Source organism: Leopardus geoffroyi, chromosome B4 (assembly GCF_018350155.1).
Source record: "Leopardus geoffroyi isolate Oge1 chromosome B4, O.geoffroyi_Oge1_pat1.0, whole genome shotgun sequence".
NCBI classification, from domain to species: Eukaryota; Metazoa; Chordata; class Mammalia; order Carnivora; family Felidae; genus Leopardus; species Leopardus geoffroyi.
Window position 1 is genome coordinate 79,235,470 of NC_059341.1, and position 14,436 is coordinate 79,249,905.

Consider the following 14,436-nt stretch of genomic DNA (forward strand, 5'->3'; position numbering starts at 1 on the left):
GTCTCCAGAACTGCCAGGTGGAGATGTCTTGTAGGAACTGGGGCAAGTGGGTCTGAAGCTGGGGAGTGAGGTCGGGTGGCGGGGGAGTCATCCGGACTCGGAAGTGCAGGTGGGGGATTTTAATCAAGGAGGCCATTAACTGTGGTGGTAACTGCAGGCCAGAGACTGATGTCATTGCCCAGGCAGTGTGTGCCGAGAGGTGAGAGAAGGGCCCCAAGGCACCTGAAAGTTCAAGGGCAAGGTTGTCTGGGTGAGGGACATGCGGCCTGGGAGCAGCTGAGGGCCTGAAACAAGGCAGAACAGGCAGAAGAAGGTAGTGGAGGGCCCGAGACTCAGGGCTCAGGAATGGGGAGGGACAGAGGGCCACAGGGAACCTAGGGGGCTTGGGTGAGGAACCGAGAGGGCCCCAGGGATTCCAGGAGGGAGTGAGGGAAGGTAGCGGGTCCTCGTAGGACAGCTTGAGGAGATGGGTGGGAAGGAGCAGGGCCTGGAGGAAGAGTGGCCAGCATGGGGGCTGGGGACAGCTGGGGCAAAGGGACAAATGAAGAGGGTCAGTGAGAAGGAAGTAGACTGCACAGGAGGGCTGGGGTCTGAGGAAGGCTATTCCAGGCCTGGCTCTTCCTGAGTGAGGTTAGAGGCCTCTCAAGCTTTTGCTCCTGAGAACTCCTCCACTCTTCCTGAATGGAGAACAGGAGAGATCAGGCCATTTTGGGGGGGCAGAGGAGCTCTCTCAGCCTTAGCATTGAAGCTCTGAGGTATCTGAGGATGAGGGTAGTGTGGAGGGGAGCCGAGGAAACGAGTAGATGGTATGCTCTTACCAGCTACGGGGCTTTTGAGGAAGCTGTCCCAGGTGCTGAAGAGGTGTGTGTATGGGGGGTGGGGGGCGGCGGGAAGGATGGGCAAGAGGTGGGTGTCAGGGGTCTTATCTCCCCTTGTTTGATGGGCAGCAGTGGGAATGGGGTGGGGTGGGGTCCAAACTGACACAGGGCGGCCACCTGAGGTGGTTGCTGCTGTGCTGTGTGGGTGGGTGGTGGGGGGGGGGGGGAGGGGAGAGAGTGAGGGTGTACCAAGAAAGTGGGGTGTATGTGAGGGGGAAGGAGGCTAGAACCAACTGCCCCAACTGCCTTCCAGCCGACACCATGACCTCCTTTGGTTCCTTTCAGAGCCAGTCAGAAGAAGAAGTCCCAAACTACCTGGCCAGGGGAGGATGCCACTGTCTGGGGACGGGCCCTGCAGGTGTCCAGGCCCTGAGACAGCTCAGATCTGCCCCAGTCTTCACAGACCCATGGAACCAGGGCGCTCACCGGTCAGTGGACATGGGCTCAGGCCAAGAAAGCAAGATACCACAGCACAGAAAGCAGGTCCTCCAGTTTATTGGGAAAAACAGGAGACAAGAGACCAGAGAGGCAGGGGAGGCCTCCAGCAGTGCTCCTGCCAGGGAAGGAGAGCCCTTCTCCCTGGGAGGGGCCAGAGGCCAACACAGCGGAAGGGAAGGGTCCATTCCCAGGCAGCAGCCCCCTCCAGTAGGACAAGACGAGCAGAGGAGTGGCTGATGGGAAAGAGCCGCATGGTGTATTCTCAGAACACGAGGGGAAGAGCTACCGAGGCACCGCTGTTCTCAGCTGGAGGTGGAGGCAGGGGCACATCTGGCAGGCAGGAGGGGCTTCTCTGGCTCTCTCTTGGGGCCGCCTAACACCTCCCCAGCCCGCAGGAACCCCCTCCACAGGTGGTGTTGAGCTGGCCGCAGGGCGCGCACATTCCGGTGCTCACCGCCAGGTTCCCGCTGCAGGGGGCGTTGCACGCGCTGCCGGTCACCGGCCGGGAGCCGGACACGCAGAGGTCCCCGCAGACGACCCCGCCCCGGGAGCTGCTGACGCCTGTGGACACAAGGGCACAGTCGGGAGGTCTTGCCGGTGGCCACCCCATGTGGCCACTTTCCTTCGGCCTCTCTGATCTGCCTAACCCTCAAGGGAAGGACACAAAGGGCCTTCAGCTGCATGGAAGGAACCTTCGTCGGAGAGCCAGGAGCCCTGGGTTCTGAGACCCGTTCTGCTTTGCGACCTTGGGCAAGTCCCTTCCTTTTTGTGGTCCTCGGCTTCCTCACCTATACAAGGTGGCGGTTGTATTGAGTGACATCTCAGGTTCCGTTCTGCAGTGACCTGTTATTCCCCTACCCCATGTATGCTGGCCAGTTCTTCCTGCAGGCTAACCTTAGCCGCTCCTGCTGCATGACCAACCTACTACCATTTACTGAGGGAATTAATGGAAACGCTCCCCGCAGTGTTTCTACACGCTCATAGCCAGAGAATTCTTGTTGCCAATGGGAAATTTTCCTTTTCAGGGCTCAAGATACTTACAGACATTCACAGCTCCAACACCTTCACACAGCCTGAGTGGAGAAAAGGTAAGAAAGGAAAGAAAAGTCAGGATGAGATCCTCAAATTTCCTCTAGGCTGGAAGGGATCATCTCAGGTCTATTTTTGGTCTATATTTATGCCCTTGTATACCTTTTAAAAAGTATCTTTCTGGCAGTTTCAGCAATGCCAGGCCACACTATTTGGCAAGCAGAGCATGGGCTGGATTTCAGCTCTTATTTGCTCTTCAGGTGGCTGCCTTTGTGCAGTGCATAGCCTGTACAACCATACATGGCATACTTGGATGGGTCCAGCTTTAGGAAAGGGAAGGTTCTCTTGGGCAGTCGCATGAGGCCAGTGTCACACTTTGGCCTGCAACTCCACCCTTGGGCAAGGTAACTTCCTAGAAACCAGGCAGTGAGTGGATCTTGAAAGACTTGAGGATGGAAAAATTTGAGGATGTTCTAAACTGAGAGAGTGGGTATCTTGGTTCTGGACCTGGGTTCTCTGGGACTCTAGACCTCACAGTGACACTTGACCTTCATTTTTCTCTCTGGATGCTATGTCCAAGATCCAGTCCTTTGAAACCTGGGATTCTAAGACCCCAGAGTCTAGCTTGGGGTCAGTTCTTGGGACAGAGACTGGGATATGGAGGAATCAAAGGTGGGCAGATCTAGGCAAGCGTAATTCCTGGGGCAGCTGGGTTGGGCCTCACCTCTGCTCCTCGCCCTCCAGCAGCCGCCTGTAGGTGGCGATCTCGATGTCCAGGCCCAGCTTGGAGTTCATCACCTCCTGGTACTCCTTGACCAGGCAGGCCATGTCCTGCTTGGCCTTCTGCAGGGCGGCCTCCAGCTCGGCCAGCTTGCAGCGGGCGTCGCTCAGGGCCGCCTCGCCCTGCTGCTCAGCCTGGGTCACCGCGGTCTCCAGCTTGGTGTTCTGGGGCCCGGGAGAGAACAGAGTGGGTTATGGTCCTGGGTGTCTCGGTCCACTTCCCTCATGTGTCCAGTCTCTCCCCTCCCCCAGCTGGGGACACCCCAAGAACAGGCCTCTCCCCTTCATTAACGGAGTGCCCCTGACTCCAGGGACATGAGCCATGCAAATGGGCTGGATCATGAATGGTGAGAGCCAGTCGGGGCACACACTGCCTGTGTGGCCCTGGGGAGGCCCCAGGCGACGCGTACCTGACACTTGGCATTCTCGACCTCGGCGGTCAGCCTCTGGATCATGCGGTTCAGCTCGTTGATCTCCTCCTTGGTGCGGCGCAGGGTCTCCCCATGCCGGATCACCGTGGCCTTCATCTCCTCGCACTGGGGGGCGGGGGGGGGGGGGAGAAGCAGAGGTGCTCCTGAGGCTCAGGATGCAGTTTCCCTCCCATTCAGACACCACAGTTGGTTGGGAGGTTGTACAGTGCTCAGCCTGTGCAACTATACATGGCAGCCCTGCCCAGCGGTTATAACTTGAGAGCTGTGAGCCATTCTGTTACTATCCCACGGGATCAGAAACTCCAGACAAAAGAGGCCTTCTTAATAAATACTTGGCTTCCGTCGTGCTGCCATGTCTAAGAGACAGGTGTCCTGTGCCCCTCACCTTGCTGCGGTACCAGGACTCGGCCTCAGCCCGGCTGCGGCTGGCGATGTCGTCGTACTGAGCCTTGATCTCGGCCACAATGCAGTCCATGTTCAGGTCCCGGCTGTTGTCCATCTTGACGATGACCGAGGTGTCTGAGATGTGGGCGTGGAGAACGCGGATCTCCTGCGGGGGGAGCAGTGGGGGAAGAAGCAGAAGCAAGTTATCTGTGCCTTTTGTCACTCGCTGATGCTGATGCCTGTACTCTCTTTGACCTATTTGGAGCCAAAGTCTCCTATGCGGAGCTGATAATCCTCTGATGAAATTGTAGGACTTTATATGTACAGTTAAGAAATTCCTTTTAGAGGAGGATGCAACCACTTTTCAAATGCTTGCTTCAGGGACATTTAGGCCGCTGTGAGCTTGGGCTGCTTCCCGCTCTGCCAGAATGCTGTGGATGCTTCCCAGGGCCCAGACCCTGTGTCAGGCCCCATTCACATTCTGCTGGGCCAAGTCTATAAAAGAAGGCTATTGGTTGCCAGAGAAAACAGCTTGAGGCTGTGGGATGCTTTGTGTGGGCTGGCCTGGGGATTGCCCTCTCTTGCCCCTTACTAATCCCGTCCCCTTTTTTTCTCGATTCCTCTGCCTCCCTTCTTCCCTCTCCTTGCTCCCCTGCCACCTTCCAGCCTCAAGCCTGGGTTTCCAAGTCAGCAGGCCTCTGGGGGGCTGGGCAGGGGGTTGGGCATGCCCACCACGGCTGAGAGCTCCCTCACCTCCTCGTACAGGCGTCTCAGGAAGTCGATCTCCTGGATCAGGGCCTCCGAGTTGGCCTCCAGGTCTGACTTGCGGAGGTAAGCGCAGTCCACCTCCTGTGTGGGGTTCAAGGGGCTGTGAGGCCAGCTGTCCTCAGGGCGCTCTGAGGGCTTGGCGGCAATGTGGCGGGGCAGTGAGGATGGGGCAGCCAGGGACTCAGGGTGGGGCTGGGCTTCTGGCGCTCACCTTCTTTTTTTTTTTAATTTTTTTTTTTCAACGTTTATTTATTTTTGGGACAGAGAGAGACAGAGCACGAACGGGGGAGGGGCAGAGAGAGAGGGAGACACAGAATCGGAAACAGGCTCCAGGCTCTGAGCCATCAGCCCAGAGCCTGACGCGGGGCTCGAACTCACGGACCGCGAGATCGTGACCTGGCTGAAGTCGGACGCTTAACCGACTGCGCCACCCAGGCGCCCCCTGGCACTCACCTTCTTTAGAGCCACAAACTCGTTCTCCGCTGTGGCCCGAAGTGCTACCTCCTCTTCATACCTGAGGTGGGAGGGAAGAACAGGACGCTGCCTGAGCAGCTCTCAACTTGGCCATGAAGCACGTCTGATTCCTAGACCCTCTCCCTGCTCGTCCCTCCGCCTCCAGAAGACATGGGGCAGGACCAAGAAGAAGTCAGGCTGCCTGTCCAGGCCTGTTGAGATACACTGGAGAACTGAAGTGCCCATGCTCACATCACCTCTGATCTTTTCGGTGGGGATGGGGGGGGCGGGGAGGGCAGGATCTGGAAGCTTGGTGTGTGCACACGGGCATGAGTGTGTGTGCAGAGGGTGGGGGAGTATTTGTTTTCACCCAGGGCTCCATTTTCCTTTCTTCTGCCCCTGGCTTTGCTATAGATAATGGGAACCCCTCTCAGTCATTCCCCCTCCTGGGCTCAGCCAGTACCAGTCAAGCCTGCCACTTCCTCCTGCTCTGTGGGCAAGGCCAGCTCCGAGCCAGAGGCAGGGAGTGTGGCGGTCTGGCAAGTTCATGGCTGAGAGTGCTACTAGCCACCCTTGGAAACCAGCATCCTATAGCACCCAGTGTGCACCCTCCGTATCCTGTGTCACACTTTATGACAGATGGCCTGTGCCGTGACCGGATCAGACCTGCTTCCCGGCAGACTGCAGGCCCCACGAGGACAGGCACTGTGTCCACGCCTTGCCCCTGGATTGCCTGCACCCTTCTTGGTGTCTGCCTGGCACCTGGTAGGCACTCAGAAAACGCTGGTTGAGTCAAGGAGTAAACTTGAGAAGCAACGTCCGGGACCTTGAAGGCTAGATTCAAAGGCACCGGGGGTGTTAATTTTTCTGGGGTCGTAAGAGAAGTGTCTGGTGGATGGAGAAAGGGAGAAAATATCACTTCCCTGACCTGCAGATGGGAAGGTCAGGTGAACTCCATCTCCCAGCGGGCCAGGACCCACCCGCAGGCCCCATGTACCTCCAGGAAGGACAGAGAGTACAGATTCTTCCCCATCCTCAGGCAGAGTCCCAACCACAGACCCAGACACTGCTCCCTGCGCTGGGAGCTTCCTTCAAGCCCTTTCCTGAGCCAGCACCTTCCAGCACTCACTTCTTCTTGTAGCCCTCCAGCACCTCCTGCACGTGGTTGAGCTCCGAGGCCAGCCTCCCGCTGTCGGCCTCCACGCACTCGGCCTCCCGCCTCAGCGTCTCGATGTAGCCCTCGAACAGGGGCTCCAGGTTGCTCTCGCAGCACTTGCGGTTCTGGTAGAACTGCCACTTGGTCTCCAGAAGCTTGTTCTGCTGCTCCAGGAAGCGCACCTGCCGCCCAGAGGCAGAGCCTGAGAATTTCTTCTTACAGGATGGGGGTGGGGGGGCCAGAGGCGGGGATCCCAGCACCAGGACCCTGCAGGCCCCCAACTCTCAGACCCAGAGTCCTCCCCGGCCGGTGTAATGTCAAAACCACACCAGGGCTTCATCGGCTCATCTGGAAGTCCTTCCTGAGAGCCCGCTTCCGTCTTTCCTGGGCCATTACGGGCTGCCACGGAATGTGCTAAACTATGCCGAGCCCCGACTCTGCTGCTGCACGTGTCCTCGGGCGCAGCAGCTAACCTCTTTGCGGAGTGGGAGGCTAATGCTCACTTCACTAAAGGGCTTAGTGAGCCTGGGCACCTGCAGGCTGGACAGCTACTACACAGGGCAGCTGTGGTTGTCGGCGTGCAGATGGGCAGGCCGGCCTTTTTAGAAAGGCTGCCTGCAGAAGTTGAAAAATACAGTATGTGCCAATCATTGAAACCTTACAACAACAAGGCCATTAGAATGATAGTCACCCAGGATTCGAGGGCAGGCCTGCTCTGTACTCCAACCCTCCCGTCTTACAGGTGCAGAACTGAAGGCCCAGGGATGTTACCTGACTGCCTGAGACCTCACAATGGCAGAGGAAAGACTCAAAACTCCGCCCCACAGAGGGCTCTTCTCTCGCTAGAATAATCAGACTATTGGGCCTCGGGTAAATTTCACCTCCATCGCCCTGCCACGAGGCTGGCCCGGCCGGTCCATTTCCTCATTCGGATCCCTTTGTCTCGAGGCTGCTACAACCCTGCTAAGTCCTTTCCGGTACTGTCCTTGGTGGGAGTTCCAGACTTTTTGGGTCCTTCCTGGTGAGCATCTCTGTAGAGTGACTTCTTTCCAGCCTGGCTCCGGAGAGCCCTCCCCAGCCCCAGAACTGCTTTCTAGTTGGAGAGTTCTCCCTCGTCCCCTCATGGGAAGATAGCTGCAGACTTGAGCTGGACACTGACATCTGCTGATGGGTTCAACTGCGTCCAGACCATATACTGCCTACCCCCCTATAAGGCCCACAGAGTGGGGACTGTTGTTCACCCCTGGATCCTGAGCCCCAAGGCTTGGATAAACCACTCTGGTTTATCTAGTCTTTCTGTCTGTGTCCTAGGGGTGTGACTGCTTCCCCTTTTGGACTTGGCTGGGGATTTCTCTGGGCAAAGGCCTGCCTCGGACTCCCTCCTCAGTGCCCCGCTGGAGTCCTGACCATGGTTCGGGTTCAGGGACGGTGTGATCCAGGACACCCACCTTGTCGATGAAGGCAGCGAACCTGCTGTTGAGACACTTGATCTGCTCCTTCTCCTCGTGCTTCACGCACTGCGCATTGGGGTCGATCTCCAGGTTGAGGGGCGTGAGGAGGCTCTCGTTGACCGACACGGTGGTGATGCAGGGCGGGCTGGGCCCGCACACGCCGCCGGAGCGGTAGCCGAAGGTGCGGCCGCAGGAGCCGGCGCGGAAGCCGCCGCAGACGCTGTGGCTTCCGAAGCCGCCGGTGAGGCCGCGGTAGCAGGAGACGCCGCGGTAGGGGGCGGCGGTGATGCAGCAGCGGCCGGGCCGGGGCCCGCAGGCCGACATGCAGCTGAAGTTCCTGGGACCGAATCCGCAGCCCACGGAGCTGAAGCCACAGGTCATGTTGGAGATAGGAAGGTGTGGGAGCAGTGGAGAAGCTGGCAGAGGACAGAGCCAAAGGCTTGTGCTCCCTGGGCTGTGGCAGGCCCTTTTATGCGCCAGGGGCAGCTGGCATTAAAAGGGGCAGCAAAGAGACAATAGCTGCGTTTTATTGGCTTGGCATCACCCCGGCCTCTTAAGAGCCAACCAGGCTTGCCTCTTCAGTGTAGCTGTGTCAACAATCCACAGCCACAGGCCTGTTTCATCTTCAAAGCTATTAACAAGCTTCCTCATGGCCTCTCCCCCTCCCATTGCTACTGGAAGCGGAGAAAGGGAAGGGGTCCTGGAAGCATCAGTTGGACTCGACGCTCTGACTACGGGGAATGGGTGCAGGGACCCGGGGTGGAGCCTGCTCTCGTTTCTGGAAGGGTCATCGCTGGGCTATGGGCCTCGGACCTATGACCTGGCCTCAGGGTGGATGGCTAGCCTGCCCCAAGGAGCGGGCTGTGTCCCAAACAACTTCTTGTTCTAGGAGGTTCCTTTGCGTTCTTCTGTCTCTCCAAAGCGTGTCCCTTTCTCCACTGTCAATATCAGTCTCTCCCGACCTGTTCCTACCCAGAGCCTAGTCAGGGAGGGCAGTGGGGGTACAGGTTTGGGAGGGAGCGTGGTCTCTGCACTTTGGGTATTCCTAGGAAGACGGGCCACCGGACACCAGCTGGGACATGGGAGAAACTGAGTCAGAGAGTTCACGAGAGAACCGGGGCTGTTCTTCGGAGTTCTGGGTCTTGTTGCTGGGGGATTAGGGGGCAGGAGTAGGAGTGTAGAATTACCCAGAGCTATAGAGATTGATCAGGGAAGACCACCCGGAGGTGGGTTGAAGCAGGACTGGGGTGCGGTGGGGGCAGGGTTGGGAGGAGATGAGAAAGGAGTCTGGCTCGGATTTGGAGGCTAGGCTGTGTAATCATGCACTCTCTCATTCATTCAGAAGATTCTTATGTGTGCCAACTGTGCACCTGCTAGGTCCTGGGAATCCAGCAGAGGCCTGAGGTATTTGGAGGTGGGAGAGGGTGGCATGCGCACAGGGGTGGCAACAGTTGGCCAGTGGGGGAGGAGGAGAAGCCAAAGGTGGAGAGAAGGTCCTGAGATGCTTAGACTGAGTTGGGATCTGATACGGGGCTCTGGGGATGCTTTAAGTTGTCAGCAGGGAAGCTGAATGATGAATACTGGTGGGTAAGCCCCCACCAGGAAGGATGAAAGGTGCTGGAGATGGGGGGAGGGAGGTCACCAGCGTCCTGAAATGGCATCACTTCCTCTCCTCCGAAGACTCACGCCATGAGAGGAAGTGAGGGGCTCATGTGGCCGTCCCAATGGCCAATTTCTCATGATTTTCCCCCCTCAACGCTTTGGGCTAGGACCACTGATGGCTTTGGTGGGTGGACAGTGGGACCAAGCCAGGAGGTTCCTCAAACCTGTGGATCTGAGCTCATAAACCCTTCCAAGAGCAAGATTCTTGACTGCCTTTGTACTTGAGCATGGCTCCTTTGATGGACCTGTTTACCGACCAGCCACAAGCACATGCTGACCCAGGCTCGGCTAAAAATAGCCCTCTATGCAAAAGGGCCTCACCTATTGCCCTCCTTAGTCCTCTCAGGGCAGGTGGGTGGTCACTTATGTCCCAGGGTAAAGGAAGGCCCGTCTTTTCTGGGAAGGCAGGTGATGGTGCTATGGAAATCCGTCAGGGGCAGGGTAACATCTTAATGTATCCTACTTCCAGCCCCTCCTCTTGGGCCCTATGGAAAAGTTTTCGTAGACTCTCGCGTGTGGAGTGGGAGCTCTGCGGGTATGGGCTGTGGGGTAGGGGCTTCTGGGGTGAGACACCCAAGAAGGCAAGGCCTGGGGAGGAGCTGAGTGGCCGGTGGTGGGATTTTGGAGTGCTTCTGTGGGAGGCGTGGCTGGTGGGTACTTTCATGCTGAGTGTTGGCTGGGTTACACATCTACCAGACATCCGAGGAAGGACCAGCTCTTTCGCTCCTCTTTCTCAACTGGAAGTGCATGCCCAAGGATTACATGGGATTTAATTCTTGGTAAAACGCTGAGGGATGCAAGGCGCTGAATCTCGCAGGAAGCACTCTCTGTTGCCGTGCTGGTGATTGCACCTCTGCGCTCTGACCCATGCCATCTGTTACAACCCACTGGGCTGGTGTCGAGTTGCACGCTTCACTGAGGGTCTCTGTGTAGACACACCCACTTCCTTGGGCTGGGGGAGCCATGAGTGAGCCCACACCCCTGTCCTGACTGGAGATGATGGCAGTGTGGACTCTGGAGATAGAAAGGCATGGTTTGAAGCCCGGCTCTACCGCTGACTAGCTTTGTGACCCCGGGCAAGTAATGGTTCCCCAGTTTCCTTATTGGTAAAATATGAACGGAGATCCATGCCCGGCTGGGAGGGATTAAATGGGTGCCTGGAGGTGGGAGGCGCCACCCGCACCTTCACCCCATACTAACAAGGTGACTGGTCTTGGTTAAGCAGGCCCTTGCAAGGCATAGTCTCTACCGGCTGTGAAGTACCATTCTTGGTAAGCAGAAAACAGCCCAACAGCTTTACAAGGCAGTCACGGCCACATCAGAAAGCTTTAATCAGAGCACCTATTTGTAAATGGCTGAGAACAAAGAGAATTGCGAACTGGGTGAGCCCTTGAAAACAGACTTAGACAGGAAGCCGACAAAGGGACAGCAGCCCAGCAGGTTGCTTCCGTCCACCTGGGCTCCAGGCCCTAACCGTGGGCTATAAAGGCTCTGGTCGAGCCCCAGGCTGGTTGGGTCACCCAGGCCTGTGCCCTGAGCCTGCTCCCCACACAGCTGGCCTGGGTCGGCCTGGGGGCTGACTGGTCCCTGCTGCCCGGAGTGACTGCTTGCCCTGTCCTTCTGGGCCTTTGATTCCGGCCTCCCTCCCTCCCTCCCTCCCTCCCTCCCTGGGATTGTAAGAACCGCTTGTCCTTATTTATAACTGGGGTTTTCTGGTGGTCACCTGCCTGTCTGGCCCACTGGTTCTGTTCTTGTTGCCTTCATATCAGCGGGCCTTTTCATTTTTGTATCTTCTTAATGGATTTTTTAAAAAAATGTTTTATTTATTTATTTATTTATTAAAAAAAATTTTTTTTTCAACGTTTATTTATTTTTGGGACAGAGAGAGACAGAGCATGAACGGGGGAGGGGCAGAGAGAGGGAGACACAGAATCCGAAACAGGCTCCAGGCTCTGAGCCATCAGCCCAGAGCCTGATGCGGGGCTCGAACTCACGGACCGCAAGATCGTGACCTGGCTGAAGTCGGACGCTTAACCGACTGCGCCACCCAGGCGCCCCTGTTTTATTTATTTTTGAGAGAGAGAGAGAGAGTGGGGGAACATGAGCAGGGGAGGGGCAGAGAGCGAGGGGGACAGAGGATCTGAAGCAGGCTCCGTGCTGGCAGCAGTGAGCCTGATGCGGGGCTCGAACCCACAGACTGCGAGATCATGACCTGAGCCGAAGTCGGGCGCTCCACCGACTGAGCCACCCAGGCGCCCCTCCCCTTAATGGAGTTTTGATAAACATCACTGTGATGAACATGTGTAAGGTATATCTTCATGCACGTAGCCGCCAATTTCTTTAGGAATATGGACCTCCCGGGCCTTGTGAAGTCGCAACGAAGTGGTGCGTGTGACGGCACACGGGACACTGGGGCGGAGCGTGCACCCGCCTCCTACCCGGCGTGGGGGATCTCCTGTGCCTTGGTTCTCCGACCTCGCTGCCTCCAGGTTTGTCTTCTGGCCTTGAACTCACAACACACCGGCCCGTGAGCTGGAGCTGACGAAGCGTGGCACCCTTATGTGCTCCACAGGTGTTTATTAAACACGTACTACGTACCTGAGGGTAGAAAGAGGAGTTTAATATACATCCCTGTCCTAAGGAGCTGACTGCTCGGTCAGGTAGGTTTGTAAGCAGGCACAAGTTAGGTGGACAGTACTTAGAGTAGTTTTTCGGGACAGTGCACGAAGGATGGTCGATTGACAGAGTGTGTCTTGTCTCAGCGGCCCAGGGAGGAGCTCTCCGTGAGCTGGTGCAACCAAGGAGGCTATGGGAAAGGTCAGGGCAGCGGATGAATACGGGGAGAGCTTGGAGGGTGTCACGCTGAAGGATGAACTTCAGGCACACTCCCGTAAGACTGGGGGCAGGGCAAGAATGCCTCCTCTCAAGGCCGTGCTTAACGTACGGGAGTTCCTGGCCAAGAAAGTAAATATGTGTCAGCGTGAGAGGAGAACTGGCATTGTTTGCACAGCTACAGGGAAAACAAGGGGCGCCTGGGTGGCTCAGTGGGTTAAGCGTCTGACTTCGGCTCAGGTCATGATCTCACGGTTTGTGGGTTCGAGCCCCGCGCCGGGCTCTGTGCTGACAGCTCGGAGCCTGGAGCCTGCTTCGGATTCTGTGTCTCCCTCTCTCTCTGCCCCTCCCCTGCTTGCGTTCTGTCTCTGTCTCTCTGTCTCTCAAAAATAAATAAACATTAAAACAATTAAAAAAAAAAAAAAAAGAGAAAACCAAACAAAATCAACTGATAAACTACAGAAATAATAAGACGAGAGGAGCAGTGGCCTTGTGTGCAGCAGAAGGAAGCTGGGCCAAGCTGGATGATAGACTGGACAGTGACAGGGGACAGCGGGTAAAGGCAGATTAAGCCAGTTAGAAGTGGACGTACTTACAGACCACACAGGGTTGAGTTAGAACATGTCAAAACCATTCTGCTCCGGTAGATCAAACAGACACACTCCGAATCCGAATGCGCTGCTGCTTCCTTTCCAGTCGTGAGCGTGTATGTGAGGGCATCACACGCATTGCCTATGATGTGGAGAGGGACGGAGGGGGTGGGGTGGGTACAGAACGAAGGGAAGAGGTGAACAAAACCGAGAGGGGCTTCTGTGGGCCGGCAAGGACGCCGTGCTGAGAGCAGGAGCATGCCACAGCCTTACCCCTCTGCCCAAGAGGTCCAAAAGCGCAACTGAAGATAAGATAAAGAAAGTGGGGGAGGGCCTAGGAGATGGCTTTGCTGTGCCAGCCTGGGGACTGGGCTGAGGAACCGTCAGATGCTTTCTGCTCGGCCTTTGGTGCCCGGGCACGTGTGTCTTGGAAGCAGATTTTGAGCGAGTTAAGACTGTCAAGGCATAGGATAAACTGGGGGAGGGAAGCCTGGCACACAGATCTGTTAGGAAGTTAACACACGGGGGTGGTGGCTGCCGGCCGCCAGGGAGGGTGCACCATGGCGTGCTGAGTACTTGCAGGGAAGCTGCTGGAAGCGTGAAAAATCCAGGCAGGGAAGAAGAGCTGGGGAAGCCACACTTTGTGCTCATTAACCTGGGAAGGCTTCCCGGAGGAAAGGGGCTTTGGGTGGCTTCTGCCGCCGGGGTAGGGCGCCCTCTAGTGGAACAGTGTGGCAGTCCTGGCAGTCCAGACGCGTCTCTTCTAAGGTGCTTCTGCAGCAGTGGGGTGGGTGACTCACACAGCCCCGTGGGCTTCTCTGAGCCTCAGAGCTCAGGGTTTTGGTTTGTGAAATGGACCGCACGTCATGCAGGTGTGATGCAGCTGGATGGGCTCCAGGGAGAAGACAGGAAAGGGCTAATTATAAGTGTTTCTGGGCCAAGTTTTCTTCCTGTTTGTCTCCTGAAAGTCCTCCTTCTTGGCAAGGCTTCTGAGCTGTTGGACTCGGGGAACCCTGCAGGGGGCGATGTCCCACTGTGCCCTCCACCCCCCGTCCCCCCACCCCAAGCCAAGTAGCTGCTTCCCTGTCCCATGGAGCAGGTTGGAAAGCCCTGGGAGTGGGTTTTAAGTAGGGCCCAAAGCTGAGCCCCCTGTCACTTCAGCCCACTGATTGTCCTCTTTGGGCACCCCATGACATCAGCCCTGTCCTCACTCAGGGCCTGTCGGTTCAGTTGCCTCATGTGTGCCCTCCGCTCTTCCCCCTACTCCAAACCAGCCTCCTCTTCCTCAACACTCCTCACAGGGCTGGGTCTCAGGCCCCCGGAGCCCTGACACCCCTGGGAGTGTCTTGGCCAGCACTGGCCCCCTAGAAGCAGCGAGGGGGCTGTGACCGGTCGCTCTCCCTCTTGTGTGGTCTGAGCAGCAGAGGGCAGGGCTGGCCGCTGCCCTGGACACTGTGCGTCTGTAGGTGCCGCCTGAGGGTGCGGGAGCTCTCTGGGACAGAAAAGTGAGCTGTCCCTGCCGAGCACTGCCCAGGCTGCAGATGCGTGAGTAAAACAAACTTTTTTAAATTTTGAGAGAGAGAG

At 57.0% G+C, this 14,436-nt stretch overlaps 1 protein-coding gene across 1 annotated transcript; it reads right to left on the reverse strand.

Annotated features, from left to right (window-relative positions):
• Positions 1-1,357: 1,357 nt before the first annotated feature.
• On the reverse strand, positions 1,358-8,226 carry LOC123592122 (keratin, type II microfibrillar, component 7C). The gene is made up of 9 exons (XM_045467076.1): positions 7,766-8,226; positions 6,291-6,499; positions 5,162-5,222; positions 4,694-4,789; positions 3,942-4,106; positions 3,536-3,661; positions 3,070-3,290; positions 2,358-2,389; positions 1,358-1,877 (listed from the first exon to the last, which is right to left on the reverse strand). Exons 1-9 carry the CDS (start codon positions 8,147-8,149, stop codon positions 1,690-1,692), a joined length of 1,482 nt encoding a protein of 493 aa, XP_045323032.1. The 5' UTR covers positions 8,150-8,226; the 3' UTR covers positions 1,358-1,689.
• Between the last annotated feature and the right edge of the window lie 6,210 nt (positions 8,227-14,436).

Bases quoted from the DNA above. Each gene is read 5' to 3' on its own strand.
- LOC123592122 (XM_045467076.1), bottom strand. From the start codon at position 8,149: ATGACCTGTGGCTTCAGCTCCGTGGGCTGCGGATTCGGTCCCAGGAAC. The intron at 6,500-7,765 runs GTGGGTGTCCTG...TCTGGGCGGCAG, and splicing joins TCGCTGCCTTCATCGACAAG to GTGCGCTTCCTGGAGCAGCA. The intron at 4,790-5,161 runs GTGAGTGCCAGG...AACCCCACACAG, and splicing joins AGTTTGTGGCTCTAAAGAAG to GAGGTGGACTGCGCTTACCT.